General features: G+C 35.4%; 2 protein-coding genes across 2 annotated transcripts; one reads left to right on the top strand and one right to left on the bottom strand.

The window, feature by feature from the left end:
- Positions 1-12,389: 12,389 nt before the first annotated feature.
- EV154DRAFT_486299 (uncharacterized protein) lies at positions 12,390-13,758 on the bottom strand (the record flags this gene model as incomplete). The annotated part of the gene is made up of 5 exons (XM_051598837.1): positions 12,390-12,714; positions 12,813-12,827; positions 13,016-13,211; positions 13,410-13,434; positions 13,717-13,758. 5 exons carry the CDS (start codon positions 13,756-13,758, stop codon positions 12,390-12,392), a joined length of 603 nt encoding a protein of 200 aa, XP_051452625.1.
- Positions 13,759-14,611: 853 nt separating this feature from the next.
- On the top strand, positions 14,612-15,585 carry EV154DRAFT_486298 (uncharacterized protein; the record flags this gene model as incomplete). The annotated part of the gene is made up of 3 exons (XM_051598836.1): positions 14,612-14,677; positions 14,776-15,164; positions 15,243-15,585. 3 exons carry the CDS (start codon positions 14,612-14,614, stop codon positions 15,583-15,585), a joined length of 798 nt encoding a protein of 265 aa, XP_051452624.1.

Genomic DNA, 15,585 nt, shown 5'->3' with positions numbered 1-15,585 from the left:
AATAAATACAAAATCACAAACACTTAAAGTATTAAGACTTATTCAGATTAAAGTAAAGAACAAAACTAGTTATTTTATTATGAATTTTTGGGAACCTTTTATAGAAAAAGGTTCAAAAAGCAGTTAAAAAAATTGAAAAATCTTAAGTTAAAACGACAAAAAGTACCGTGTAATAATGCAAACACATGTATTTGTTGAAGCTTGATATGTCTATGTTCTCTGTACTTGAAGGTAAACATAAATACTATTGAAATCATTACGGCTTCATGTTTTTACTAACCTTTAATTAAATATTTTCTTTCGACCCCACTTTTTCAACCATTCTCCATCAACCCAAGTAATTCCTCAACAGATTTTGACACTCTGCTTTCTAACATTCATAAACTTAAACGCCAACACTATACTTTGACCGAAACCGAGCTCGAAGAATTAAACAGCTTCAATCACTGGTTTCTCTCTCGTATCGTCTCTACAAACATTCCTCCCAATTCTAATTTTACTACACAAAGATAACAAAAACATTTTTTTTAATAATAAACGCGTGTCCCTTTCCCTCTGCCTAAAAATCAAAAGCAAAGCAGTCCTGTACTTTTAAAAACCGCCCAAAAATTTGGGTATATAAGTGAATCGATTCAAAAGTAACTATAAAAAGTGTGACGTTTCATATTTGAGAGATCATGTACTGAGCGTGTATTTGAAAAATGCGGGGAAATGGAAAAAGATACAAGTTTGGGAAAAAGGTTTTGACATATAAGCAGTATCAACAAGAGTCATTCTTTGATTGTGTGCTCCAGCATTTGCTTAAACAATAACGTTTTGGCATTAAAATAGTTATCTGAATGCTGCAAACAAAGAAAGTGCTTCGGATGGATTAGTTAAAAAGGTACTCAAATTAAATAAATTATGTACAACTTGTAATTGAATTAGGAATAGTTTCGTAATGCAAAGAATTGAAGATAATAAGGTAAAAAAAACATAGTATGTGTGAAGTGATTAAAGCTAAGAAACATTAACTGTTAAAGTAAAGAATCTTTAAAATACGATACGAAATTAAAAAAAATATAAAGAAGACATATAAGTGATACGAATTTTTATTGAGAGTAAATGTTTTTCTTTTGAAGAACTAAGAAAGATTGTTTGAGGAAGCATGTAATAAAGGATTGCAAAATCTTGTTCGCTGCAGATATCAGGGTATGATCGTCTTAAACGATCATGATCCATATCTACAACAGGTTTTCCAAAAATTTTTATACGTCCTGTTGGTGTACAATGGAACTCGACGACGTTTAAATGAGACGACGAGTAAAGGAGCGTAGTTGGTTTATCAACATTTTGAAGCTGCATGTTAATCAAGGGAAAAAAAACTTGTGCCTCACGATTCGCTCTGAATTCTCCAGGTTTTTTCAACGGATATTTGACATACGAAAGAGGATTACCGGACGTTCGAATGTATCGGTTACAACCTGTGAACGGCCGAACATACTAAACCACAATATCTGATCCTCTTGGTTGAGATATGGTGATTTATTAGAGTTGAACCGTTTGACCATCTTAATTCTTTCCAATTCGATTACCTTTTCATCAACTGGCCTATACAATGTATCATGGTATTTGAGGTAGGTTGCAAGCATTTGATGTTTAACCTTTATTCATTTACTTTGGTCGTTAAATAACTCTAATACCACAGCTCTAAAACCACAGTTTTCATCATCCCCGACGTCACGAATTGCAGCAATAACGTTTTTAGGTTGGATATAAATCCAATTAAATGCTGCATTCTTTTGGCATTACGGTAAGAAGTAAATCTAACAACCGTTTACATGTAAGTTTATATATAACGTGTAATATGTGCATTTCTCGTAACGAGCATAATGTGATGTTTCTTTTTTAATTTTCAAATAACTTTTAACATAGTTGGGGTCTAGAGAAACAAAAAGGGTCAACTTTCTTATCTTTTGTTCAAGAGCTACAGTAGTGCTAAAAACTGTCTCACAAAACTTACATCGACGATAAAATCCGCATTAACTACAGTATTCGAAAAATTAAAAATGCTCCTAGAAGAGGGATGTTATTGACACGTTACACAGTAGTTAGACGTTTTTGCCGGTGTTACATGCACTACAAACATAGAAAACGTCTTTTTCACATGAAATTGTTTCTGTTTATGGCGTTTTACGGACACTTTTTTCGGCTTCCAAATAAGGGCTTTGCCCCAAACTTTTTTTTGTTATCCAATTGGGGCTTCGATAGCCATATGCTATAAAAATCCCATCTAAAAAACGTGTTTTTCCCACAACAATGTTTTACTGTTATTTTCGTATTATTTCTACTTGCAATGCCTAAAAAACTTAGCCAAGACACCCGAAACAACGTGAAGTCCCTTATTGCTAGTGGAAAAACAACTAAGCAAATAGTTGAAACAACAGGAGTATCCCGAGCTCAAGTTGTTCGAATGAAAAATGTGAATGATCCTGATCGCGAGCAATGTAATGGTGGCCGACCAAGTCTGATTCCTAAGAGAACAAAACAAGTAGTTAGTTTTAAAGATCGAAGGGGTTATCTAGCTACAGCTAAGGATATTCAGAAGTATTTGCAACAGATTGGTTACATTTACGGCTATTCTTCGACCACTTACTTAATGAGATCTCTTGAACTTAAATCATCATTCAGGAAAAAAAAACCACTCTTTAGCAATGTCAATAGAAAAAAAAGATTTCTTTGGGCTAAAGAACATAAAGACTGGACCGTAGATGACTGGAAAAAAGTTATCTACTCGGACGAGACAAGAGTAAACAGATGGGGATCTGATGGAGCTCAAATTACTTGGAAACATAAAGATGACTCATTGCAGCCTCATAATATTCGAACAAGATTGAAAGGTGCTGGCGGCTCTATAATGGTCTGGGGATGTATGACATCACTTGGAGTAGGCTACGCATGCCGCATAGTGGATTACCCAATGAATTCCGAGCTGTATACTCACATTCTGGGCACAACATGCAAGGACACACTTGATTATTACGGATTAAGCGGTACGGATGTGATTTTCCAACAAGACGGAGATCCGAAGCACACCTCCAAATTTACAAAGCAATGGTTGGAAACAAATAAAATCAATTATATTCGAGACTTGCCACCCAATAGTCCCGACTTGAACCCCATCGAACACCTTTGGCAACACATAAAAGTTAAGTTAGACAGCTATTCGACTAAGCCAAGGAATATAGATGAATTGTGGGACCGCTTCGAAAAGGAATGGAATGGTTTCACTTTGGAGGATATGCAAAGGTATTACGAAAGTATTCCCAAAAGAATCGAGGCAGTTATTAAACCAAAAGGTGGTTATACAAAATATTAAAATAAACATCGTCCCTCTTCTTTTGACCTAAAAGTAACATTTTTGTGATTGTTTACATGTTGCCTTAAATAGCATAGCTCCAATTACCAGAATAAATAATTAACTGTCATTAACAACTACTCTTTAAAATTTGGAATCCGTATCATTGTTTTTCGCCATATGATATTAATTTTAGTTTTTGTGAGACAGTTTTTAGCACTACTGTACCTCTCTTTCTTCGGGAAGCAATTTTTTTCTTTTTCTTTCAAATTCTTCCTCTTCTATTTCTTGTTTCTCCTTTTTTTTTTATCTCCTTCAGCTCGAATTTGTAGAATAGATCGTTCGCAATCTTCAATTTCTCGGCGCTACTTTAATACCACGTTTCGACTTGCCTCTCTTTCCGTTTGTAATTACATATGGGGGTTGCAGCTCGTTTTTTTTTATTACAGGCCCTTTGATATCCAAATCGGCATTTTCGAATACTTTAATAGCATCAGTTACTTCTTGTCGCGTTCCCAAAGAGTTTATTTTCGTAAACATACCTTGCAAAAGCTCCTCAACACGGAGAATCATCGTTTTTCTGTCGTTTTGTGGCGCTCTTCTGTACGTTCTATAACAATAAAATATTGAGCGTTCCTATTTTTTTTTTACTTGTTGAATAATTAAATTTAAAACTACCTTTGGACGACAAAGGTGTATAATTTTTAGCTGGCATACCTTTTAAATCCTCATTGGGACAGTCTTCTACACTTCGTTCATCCTCATCAACTTTTGATTTAAAAAAAGTATGAATTTGCGTTTTCCAGCTTTTTCTTTCTCAAAAAATTACTTTCCTGAACCCGAATAGTGGTATCTACAATTTCGTCGTATATTTTTGTTTTTATTTTGTCTATCTAATTTTAATGCAGCAATACTGTTTCTGTTTAACTTACCTTCATGCCTCGTTTGTACATGTAACTTCGGCCTTGACGTGTTTTTCCATATTCACTTCGTCTATTATTAAATAATTGGGATAATAACTTCATTAGTTATTTTTTTTTAATTACTCACAATATAGTAGGATATAATTTCATAAAACTTTGAAAAACACATATCGAACAATAATGATCATCACTTACATTTAAGCAATATAACAAACATTGTAGTGTAATATTTATAATATATCACAATTGAGGAAGGAGTTCGTTTTATTTAAATATTAACCGAAATAGCAATTCAACAATAAGGGGTCTCAGTTTGAAAAAAAAAAAAGTTTCCCAAAAAAATGGGAAACTTTTTTTTATCCAATAAAATCGCTTTCCCACTTTTTCAAATTGAGACCCCCATATTTCCCCTGATAACTTTCCCATTTTATAAATGCAAAGAAAAAACCCGAAATATCAAATCATTTCCACATTTAATGATCAAGTATGATTGTATCTATTAGTAATATACGCAATAAAAATTATAAATGTGTATCCGATAAGTCGTATCAATTTTAGATAAGATAGAAAAGTGTCGAACAAAGACATAGAATTAATGAGCATGTTTGCAACCAATATAACATCCGTTACTGATGACTCAATGTGATTTCAGGTCAGCGATTGGTTATTTGTGTCTATCTTAAAAGTATAAAAGAAGAAAGTTTGAACCTGGATCAATAATAGACTTCTTTAATACTATTAACATGACCAAGCGTACTGCCAATTCCAAGCCAACACCTGTCAAGCCAAACCCAAAGCCAAGAGCTGTCAAGCCAAGAGCTGTCAAGCCTTTAAAGACAGCTACTAAACCAGAGGAGACACCTTCCAAGCCCATCACAGCTACCAAAACAAAGAAGGCTCAAGTTAAGTGGGAAACTGATGTAGCAGGCGATGATAATTTGTCATCAGATGCCCGCCTTCTTGTTTTCCTTTTGGATAATAATGCAAAAAACTTGAACCTTCTCACACCAACCAAAAACCAAAAAGGCGCATATAGAGTTCATATGTCCAAGAGAAGATTAGCTTTAAAGTGTTTAGATTATTTTTGTGAAAAAAAGGTAAATTACCGTACGATGGAAGACATTCGTGCACGAATGAAGAAATACATGGTCGATTACAGTAAAGCAGGTTTACTTTTTTTGCAAACCGGAAACGGCGCAAAGGGAGAAACTAAGGATACTGGCTCAAAAGAATTCGAAAGTAAGTTGTAAAGAGTCAAAATGGGTACAGATTAAGTTGTTAATATCTCACTTACATTAGAAATGGTTAAAGCTGTCTTTCCTTATTATTATGAATTGGAAGAGTTTCTTCAAGATCGTCGTGTTGGTCTCGGTGTTCCTGATATTCTAGGTGCCCAGGATTCTGAAGTGGAAGAAACTGTAGAAGAGGAAGAAGATGAGACAAGACATGTTGAGTCTACTCCCACTGAAGAGCCTGTGAGTACCAGTGTAGTGGAAACGGTGTCTGACTCCAGTGAAGATGAAGCCACTGTTGCTCCTCCTGCCAAGAAAGCAAAGAAAAGTTCTGGTGCTGCTACCTTCGACCAGGACTTCAAGTCTATTTTGGATGAACCCGTAGATACAACCATCTACAGTCAAATGCTGGAAAAGAAGCAGGAGATGGCTAAGATGAAGATGAAGGTGCAGCAACTGACTGAAACAAGGTTAATTCTTGAAACTTTGTTGAAGTCTGGTTTAGATCCTACCTCATCAATTGTTCAAGATCTCATAAAGAAAATCATGGAGTTATTGAATAACGCTGGCACATCTGAACCTGAAGCAGAGTCTTCAAATTTGTCTTAAAAATAAAAAATTATAATTTTCAAAATTGATATACTTCATTCATGTTTATTGGTTGCGTGCTAGTATGTATCGACACACTCCATCTCTTAACTGGATTCCAGTGGGAGAGTCTATGGTGGTGAAAGACATAGTTCCACGGTCCTCCTGTTCTTCTTCCGTGTTTCCCATTGCTTTTTCAATCAACAGAAGTCTTTCCGCCTTTCTTACCAATCTCATATCCTCAGGTTCATCGATCAACATGTTGTGTAAAATTACACAGACTTTGATCCACTCTGAAGCATTGGCCATATTGTCTTTGTTCTGGATTTGTTGACGGATCATCCTCAAACTTCCAAATCTACACTTCAAGATACCAAAGCAGTGCTCGATGGCAATTCTTGTTCCAGAATGCATCTTGTTGAATCTCTTTTTTTCTGAATCTAATTCTCCATTAGGTGGCCTCTTATATGGGGGGATCATATAATGTGTACATCCATATGCAGAATCTGCAAGGATGTACTCCCCATCGGCGAAATAACGTTCTGGATGAACCCCCATTGTTTCGGTAAATACACGCGAATCGTGAGCTGATCCAAAGATACCTGTAGCAAAGTACCTGATTCTTCGCTTATCATCACAAATGGCCAGGTTCTGGATGGCATAGCTTGCCTTTCGGGTATAACACTCTTGGTCTCTCCACTTGGGTCGAAACTCCAAATCCATTAAAGAGCCATCTACAAACCCAACACAGTTTGGGAAACCAAATCGTTTCTCGTTGGCCTCTATGATTCGTTTTTTTTCGTCTTCCTTCGGCCAACAAATCCACTCTTTCGACATTGACAAAATGGCAGTAAAAAAACGTTTGGTGTACGTCTGGACAGTTCCTACTCCAATTCCACAATGCGTTGCGACGTTCTCCAAACTTGATCCACCTCCAGAAAGACCCAGTCGATAAAGAACAACAGCAACCTGGAAATGTACACTGCGTTGTTTTCTGGCAGCATCAGAGTCGTTATAGCAAATGTGGTCTTTTACTCTATCGCATATATTATAGAAGGCTTGCTTGGTTGGCATTCTAGTTTCCCTTCTAAATACTCTGTCAGTTTGTAGCATAAGCCACTCGAGATAGTCCCCTTTACGCTTATGAGAATGAACTCGCTTGAAGACATATCTATTCTCATTCAAAAAACGCAATGCTTTCGTATATTTGTGTCGTTTTAACGTTTCTTTGACAATTTTGGCACTAATTGCCTGAGATTCCTCATCGTCACTGTCATCATGAAGAATCTCGGTCAAGTACTTCTCCTCTATACGTAAGCAATCTTTTAGTTTCTGTACAAGTGCCTGTTTATTGCTGATCCTGGGCATTTTGTAACTTTTATTGAAAAAAAAAAAAATGGGAAAGAATTGTACTTATCTTTTCCCAAAAAAAAGTTGGAAAGTTTTTTGGGAAAGTTGAAAAAGTGGGAAAGCGCTTTGATTGGCTAAAAAAAGTTTCCCAAAAAAGTTTCCCATTTTTTTTTTCAAACTGAGACCCCTTAATATACAGTTATATCAGACCCATCCCCTCATTTTACTTCCCATAACTGCCAGATAAAAAAAAGAACTTAACATTTTTCATCTCGCTAACATTCTCAGCCATGGCTTTACCGTCATCGTCGTTTTTTTTAAAGCCTCCTCGTAATCCAAAAGGCACAAATCATTATTGCCTTCTATATTTGCAGACTAGTGTCTTTCTGTTCTTATTCTATAGCATACCTTAATCACGCTCAAATCTCCAACTTTTATACACAATCAACAACGGAAGCAATCCGGTATTGTTACTGATAATGCATGGGCCTATTAGATTATAAATAACATGATCCCAGCAGTTGCAGTCCTTGCCTTTCGACAGAAACAAATCTTGCAGCGAAACATCAAGGTTTGTTCTTATCTTATCCATCGCGAAACGGACAATTTTAAAGGCGAGACCTTAAATTGATACGCCCGACTTTCATCAAAAATATTAGAGCTGATACTTATTCTTTCTATTGTCAATCTTCTGTACCTATCTTCTCTCTAAAAATTAAAAGTTGCGTTATATTCTTTTACCACGTTTCCGAAGACAAATAATTTTAAATCGATCATACCTTTTTTTAATAGTACGCAAGCATCGGTTTGGTTGTCAATCACCTCCTCAAAGCAGATCGGCCTCCCAAATCTTTCCTCAATCCGGAATGGAAACTTTGGGCTCTGCCAAAAATTCTATTTCCCATATGAACAAGCTGGTTGGCATAAAACCGAGCCCATCGTTTCGTTTCGTCCTTCTTCATCAAACTAAAATAACAAATCTAAGTTTGATTCATAATTTAGGAGCATGTACAATTACAAATACTTACACATCAATCAAATATGACAACGCTATATGTCCATCTTCCTTAAATCATCCAACAGTTGTGATGATCTGCTGAAAGCGATCACTTGCTTTTTGAAAGGAAGTTAAATCCGAGCTATCCACAATAGCCGTAAATTCACTTTCTGCTTTAGCGATAAGCTAATTGTATTCTACCGAAGCGACCTTGCCAATAGCCGACTTTGTTGACATCGTATTTCAAAAATGACATGGACAAGGCAGATGCTGGTTTTTTAGAAATACCGTCTCAATTGCATTGTGGCAAGCTTGTTAGTTGTTAGTGACAATAACGGAGGGCAACCTGAAACTGGTTTCAGTTGGCCAAACAGCTTCCCTTAATTCTTCCAAAATCTATTGCTAAGTATCTTCAGTCACGCTTTTCACAAAATCAGCTGCTACAGCAAAGGTTTGTAAACTGTTTCCTTTTTTGAATGCGGAAGCGTTGCTGGTTCCAACAAGGTTCACGAGGGACATCTTGTGGGCAATTGTCTTGTAGGTGGCGCAAATTTTTATAGCTTCGGACCAGCGTCTAGCTTGAGAAATTGCTTTCCCGTGAATGAAAAATATTCCCTTTACTTCTTCGTTCTCTTTGACCTGGATACAAATAACGTACCTAAGATTTTCCAGCTCGGTGAAAACCGAATACTTCTCTTTTCGTCCATTGTCGTATAATTACAAAGATTGGATGTTCTGGATATTTTTTTTGATGATATTGTTTACATTGAAAGCGTTTAGGGTCTAATAACGTATAAGTAATGACCCCATGAGTTATTTTTTGTTATTAAAAAGAATACTTACATCCATAACACTGGCGACAGGCTCATTAAGTCCACTGGACAGAAGAGAATATATTCTGGCCTTAATTTCGGGTCTTTGCTTGCGATGAATGGCATATGTTGTAACGTCTTGTGAAATTGGATGATTGTGGATTATATTATTCTTGGTAACATTTAATCCAAACAAAGTAATCGAAGCAACGCAAAAAACGTTTTGGGTACTTTTTTGACAAACTGTTTTTGTTTCCGGCACTTCAAATCTACCGTGTAAATCGACCGTGCATCAAGATTTACCCTTTTTTTATCCCTGAATTACTTTATAATATAAATATAACTAAGATTAGCCAATCATATTTACATTTAGTACGTTTTCTTAACCTCCCTGCTTGCAAAATCATCTTTTATAGATTCTTGTACTTCCGAAGGAGGTACTAGTCCTTTTTTAAGCTTTGTATACCTTCTATCTATGTCGAGTAAAATTTAAAGGAAAATAAAAAGTTTGAATGAAGCCCCAGTTTTTACGGGATTCACCTGTAACTAAAAGTACGGCCTGTTCAGAACATGATACCCAATGATACTTAATATTATCTTAATCCCACGGGGTGAACCTGTACTCCCCGTATATGTTCAACTGTATACTTCTATATATGGCGACCAAATTTCAATGCTTTGGTATATATCTACAGGTTTTGATCTACATACTTTGGGAATTTTAGCAGGTCTTATTGATGCTTTCTTAAAGACATAGGCAATGTCTCATCTCAATAAAAAGATCAAAAATGTGATCGTGAACTCGACATATATGGAAATATTTTGTGTACCCATTTATACCACACAGCAAAGAAGAACAAGTATAGGAAATGTTTTTAACATTTCTAGAAAGTTAATATCTTCAATCGAAATACAACAAAAAAAAAGTTCTGCATTATGATTTTCAGAAATTCAGAAATAAACAATGCGTTCCACTTCTGTATAACATTTGTATCGGCGAGACTATGGATGTAGCATGTTGCCTAGTGCTCTTTCCTTGGGTTTGGTACTGAATTTATATTCAGTGTCAGGAGCGGGGCGAGCAAGAGCAGAACAGAATGATTATTAAGGTGAGGACAAGGCAAAGAGAAAATTATATATCTATTAGTATTAATATATATATAAAAAGGAACGAGGCTTTTTTAAACCAAACCTCCGTTTCGGTAAAAATTTTGACCTTCGCTGCGCTGCGGTAAATTTCTGACCTGCACTATGGTTCGGTACGCTGTGCTTTGAAAAAGCCTCGTGCTGCCGCAGGCCTGATTTTAAAATAAAGAACGTAACATATATTAATTAATCATAAAATCAATGCACCCTTATAGCTTAAGCTACACTGCCTATTATCAGTTTGACACTGGAGAAAAATTTGATGTTTCTTAATACATGTATAAATATTTGGAAAAAGACGACATCCCTAGACTCAGGCAAGAAAGTTGATCTACGCAAAAGTATTAATTGTTTATATATCTGATTAACTATTTTATGCGCAATGTTTTTGCTTCATAATGAAAGACTTCATAATCCAAAATATTAATTTCAAAGGCGACCCCTCCATCGACCTAAAACAAACAATTTTTCAGTTCTACTCGAATAATAACATATTGATTGTGAAAACGTGTTCATAGACTGTTTCTCTAACCTCGATTAAATAATGTTTAATGCTATTGGCTGCTATACTGGGGTGAAGGGTAACCTTTGACACAAAATCTCCATAGTTACTTTTTTTTAAATGACTTTTTCAGTAAAAGTCACTTTTATATTATGACTCTCTCCAAAATAGTCAATTTTTATATACGCTCTTTTTTTTAGTTTAATGCTCAATGTTATGGGTCGTATTCTTCGAAGGAGGGTTTTTCCAAGCCTCTAATTTTGTACCTCTGCTAAAAAATATTACGAAGTAAAAAAAAATAACGCTTTAAAAACATAGGGCTGTAACAGAATTCACGGTATTAAAAAAAATTATACTTTAAGATATTATGCTGTAGAAAAAAAAAGGAACATTGTTTTTCAGAAGGTAACAATTTCATGCTAATACTATGGGCCGTATTCCTGGGTAAAGGGGTCCCCCCGCATCCCCATTAAAAATCCTAACTTTTGTAACTTTTGTGACTGAAAATTAGCTCGCCTTGTGACTGCGTAGTTACGATACCAATAATTTTAATATAATAATGAAGGTAGAAAAAGGTTTATTCAGAAAAGCAGGAAAAATAGATAAGATCTTGAATACAGAAATAAGAATAAATAAACTTGCTGTTATTTATATTAATTGACAGATCAGGTAAAGAAGGGTTCGGGGATCAGATTTACAGAGACAGATTATTAGTCATATTGAGTTTGGGACATCTTTGGGGTAGCGGGCTTAGATACAGATAATTTTGGGGATAGATGCAGAGGATAACATGGGCTGATATTATTAGTGATTTAAAATGGAGTTCAAAGTCAGAGGTACAAAGGACACGGAAGTTAAATGGGTTTTACAAGGACAAGGGATAACGGAGATACCTTATTCGGAACCGAGACGATAGACAGGAAACAATATTGATGTTTGACAGTGACATGTGTGACAGGAGACAGAGAACAGGGAACAGGTGGAACAGAGACAACGGGCTAGTTGGGTTTCAATAATTGTCTGAGACATTTTGCATGATTATATGCAACTGAAACCTAGGCGGTGTATGACATTTAGCAGAAGAATGTTGTTTTTATTGATACAATCTGGTTAGTGATTGTTTTTGTTTTATTGCGAAGGAAAAGGTCACATTGTTTGGCACCGCTCTTTTTTGTCGTTTTCCTCCAATAAATGTCGTATAGAATGACCTTCAGTATGGTTGAATTATAATATCCGAACGGTACTCTCATACTAACAAATTATATATTGGGAAATTGTCACTTAATAATTAGGGTCAATCAACATACGAAAATATGGCTTGACTTCATACCATGTAATTCTAATTGCCATGCTTCAGAAGATAGAAACAAGCCATTGTTTATCCATCACCAGATTCAATCTGCCAGATGTCTGATATAAAAAGAGTCCTCCCTTTTTCAATGACTTTCTCTCTGTAACTTTAATAAAGTATTAATAGAGACTCGTTTCTTATTATTAATTTTTCATTCTGTTTTTCTATCTATTTTATACTTCTCAAACATCACTTTTTTTTCTATTGGTCTTCTTGACCTCAGATCTTCCTGTTTTATTGACTGCTTTGTGGTCCTTTTCTTAAATACGTAACTGCTTCTTGCATTGAAATGGCTACGACGTATACCAACAATATTGTTGAGAGCTTTGGATCTAAAGCAAAAGCATATAGAGAACCTGTATACCACCTGAGCTATACTATATATAGTAACTTCTCTTATATACCACCTGCCGGATTGTACCCGGACAATCGATGCCCGGTACGTGGTAGATAGCCCATTATACGTGTAGATATGGCTTAATAAAACGGCATTTTTTTAGGCTCATAAAGCTAATTATCACCCTTTTTTTTAAGGTGTAGAGCTGGATCAATAAATTATTATTTTTTGACTTACGGTAAACGTAAATAGCTAATAGGAACACAGTAATACTATATTATGCTTCACTTTACTTTACATTAAATTAATTTGGATGTCGTCTGTTAAAATGCTACAAATGAGGCCTTTCGTCGACAGTTAGCACAGATTAAACAGTACTTCAAATATAGGCTTTCAAAAACAGGTTTGCTTTAGATGTCGATAAAAGTGAATTAACATACTTAGTTTTTCGCTGTAAGCATGGAATTGCTCGTAAGACTACTATTGAAATCGTTGAGGAAAAAGAGAACAAACGATCAAGATGTAAGAATAAATATCCAATCCAATTAAGATTCAAGCATTGAAAGCTTTTACGGGTACAAGCAGTAGACCAATCTGATAAGGTTAACCGAGAACACTTGCACGGCCATTTCTTGTCTATGGAACGTATGAAAGAAAATACGTTACTAGACAGAGCATTGTCAATCTTGTAAAGAATTGTTTGTAGGAGGGTTCTGCCTATTTAACACCTGCCAGACTTCACATAACAAACAGGTGGTAATTGACTTTAAGAGCCTAAAAAATGCCGTTTTATTAATCCATATCTACACGTATAATGGGCTATCTACCACCTACCGGGTATCGATTGTCCGGGTACAATCTGGCAGGTGGTATATAAAAGAAATTACTATATATAGTATGGCTCAGGTGGTATATACATATTTTCTTAATCTTTTACGGTCGTTCCAACGCCAAAGGCCGGTTTTTTAAAAAAAAGTGCGGTTGATAAATTTTCACAAAGGGCGGTTTCGATTTATCCAATAGGCGGTTTGATTTTACTCAAACGGCAGTTTCATTTTCCCCAAAAGACGGTTTTTATTTTTTAAAAAGGTGGTTTTTTTTTATTCCAAAAAGGTCAATATTAGAAAATATAGTGTTTTACTTGGTTTTCAGACTTTGTACATTTTATTTTGGACAAGGTCATTGTTTGGGATGGAGATAAAAATGTAAATTAAGGGAACAAAAGAAAATACTGTTAGAACTGTGTATATCTGTTATTTCGAGAAAATTTAGATTTGGGAATTCTACTAGCAAAAACTACATGTATTTATACTAAATGATTAAATGGCTTTCGGATAATATATGTGACGCGTTAGAGGAATATGATATAATGTTATACGTAATGTCTGTTTAAATAAATATGTTATGAAGTAATTCCTGCCTTACAAAGTAAAAACAAAAGTACGTGAGGATCTAAATTCATCTCCGCAGGTGACATTACGTAAATGCCAAAGAGAAAGTTTAGTGCGTGTAATATTCAGTAACCGAATATTCCGCCTATGGGATTGTACTATACTTTTATGGTATTATAATGTTTTACTCGTCACAAGGCGAATCACCTTGTGCATAGACACCAACGGTTCTGATTATAACAAATGGGGCGAAGTGTGAGCCATGAATATCTATACATGATCATCCATAATTATGTTAATGTGATGATTCTTTTATTGTAATCTATGACGTCCTCAACAGTCATTTCTATTTTACTTTTTTTTTGGCTCCCTATTCATACCTGGGGTAGAACAGAATTTTCAAAAAAATTGACCAAATAATTTAAAGGTACTTCATCCAATCATATTCTCAATTTTTTAAAAGATGGGCGCAAAAAATGTTAAGATGTATTGTTAATCTTAACATATCATTTTTTTTATCTTAACAATTTGTTCTGTTTCATAATTATCAATGTCGTCGGTGATGGGTACAAAAAAAACAATAAAATATAAAAAGGAAAATCTCACTAATCTTCTTCTTAAGAAGACTACAATCTTCTTAACGCTATGATACCTCAAAAACATAAACCCGGAAGTGATCAAATGTTGAAGGCAATGCTCGCAAATAAAGACGTAATGAACTTGCTTTTAACATCAATCATTGTTAATCATTGTGCTATTTTAAAGCGTCCTATCATTATATATTAAAACATTTTTTATCACAAGGCAAGCACGCCAAGGGTCTGTATATGCCACGCCCTTGTGAGTGGATCGATGGTAAACGTGCTGATATGATTTATGGTCCAGTGACTCCCCCATCACATTTGCTACCACCAGTTATTATAGAGGTCCAAAACGTTGTCGATGAGTTGTATATGCACCGCATTCAGAAATACTGTAACCATGTTTATGAAACTTTTGATAATATTAAACCAATTGCACTGACCATTTGCCTGAAATCGATAAGAGAAGTCTTTACAAAGGATTATTATGATACTGAAAAAGGTGAATTTTTCAAACAATTACCGTCTCAGTATTGGGCACAGCAACATCTTTTTTTAACTCCATCAACCATTGCAAACCATCTTCACGAGCCTCTTCCTCCCATGGTTGCGCTGGAGTATGTGTTCTCAGCGCAGTAATGTTCTCTTCTTGGTCTTGAGTACAGGGATGATTCCACTGTAAAGTTATAATATAGCATCGCGAAACAACCAGTCGATCAGGAAATACGTTTACATGATGCCACTATTGACGTTCTCAAGGATGTTTGCACTCAAATCAAAACACCATTCGAAAGAATAATTGAAGCTATGAATGAAGATGGCTCGTCGTCGAAACACGCGATAGACTATGCTCGTGCAGGTTTGGTGTACATGGATACATGTTTGTACAAGTACCAACAGCAATCTTCAAGCACTTCAGTAACAGCCCTTCCTCCTCCTCCAGATCTTCCTGATGGAGTGACTCCAAAAGCCGGAAACCAAACGGTTGAAGTACTGCAACAAATCAAGCCACAAGAAAAAAACGTGATATGGATGTAG

The sequence above is a fragment of the Mucor mucedo genome, assembly GCF_025094135.1.
Source record: "Mucor mucedo strain NRRL 3635 chromosome Unknown EV154scaffold_140, whole genome shotgun sequence".
NCBI lineage: Eukaryota > Fungi > Mucoromycota > Mucoromycetes > Mucorales > Mucoraceae > Mucor > Mucor mucedo.
The sequence above is the reverse complement of the archived record's forward strand: the minus strand, read 5'-3'. Positions and strand labels throughout refer to the sequence as shown.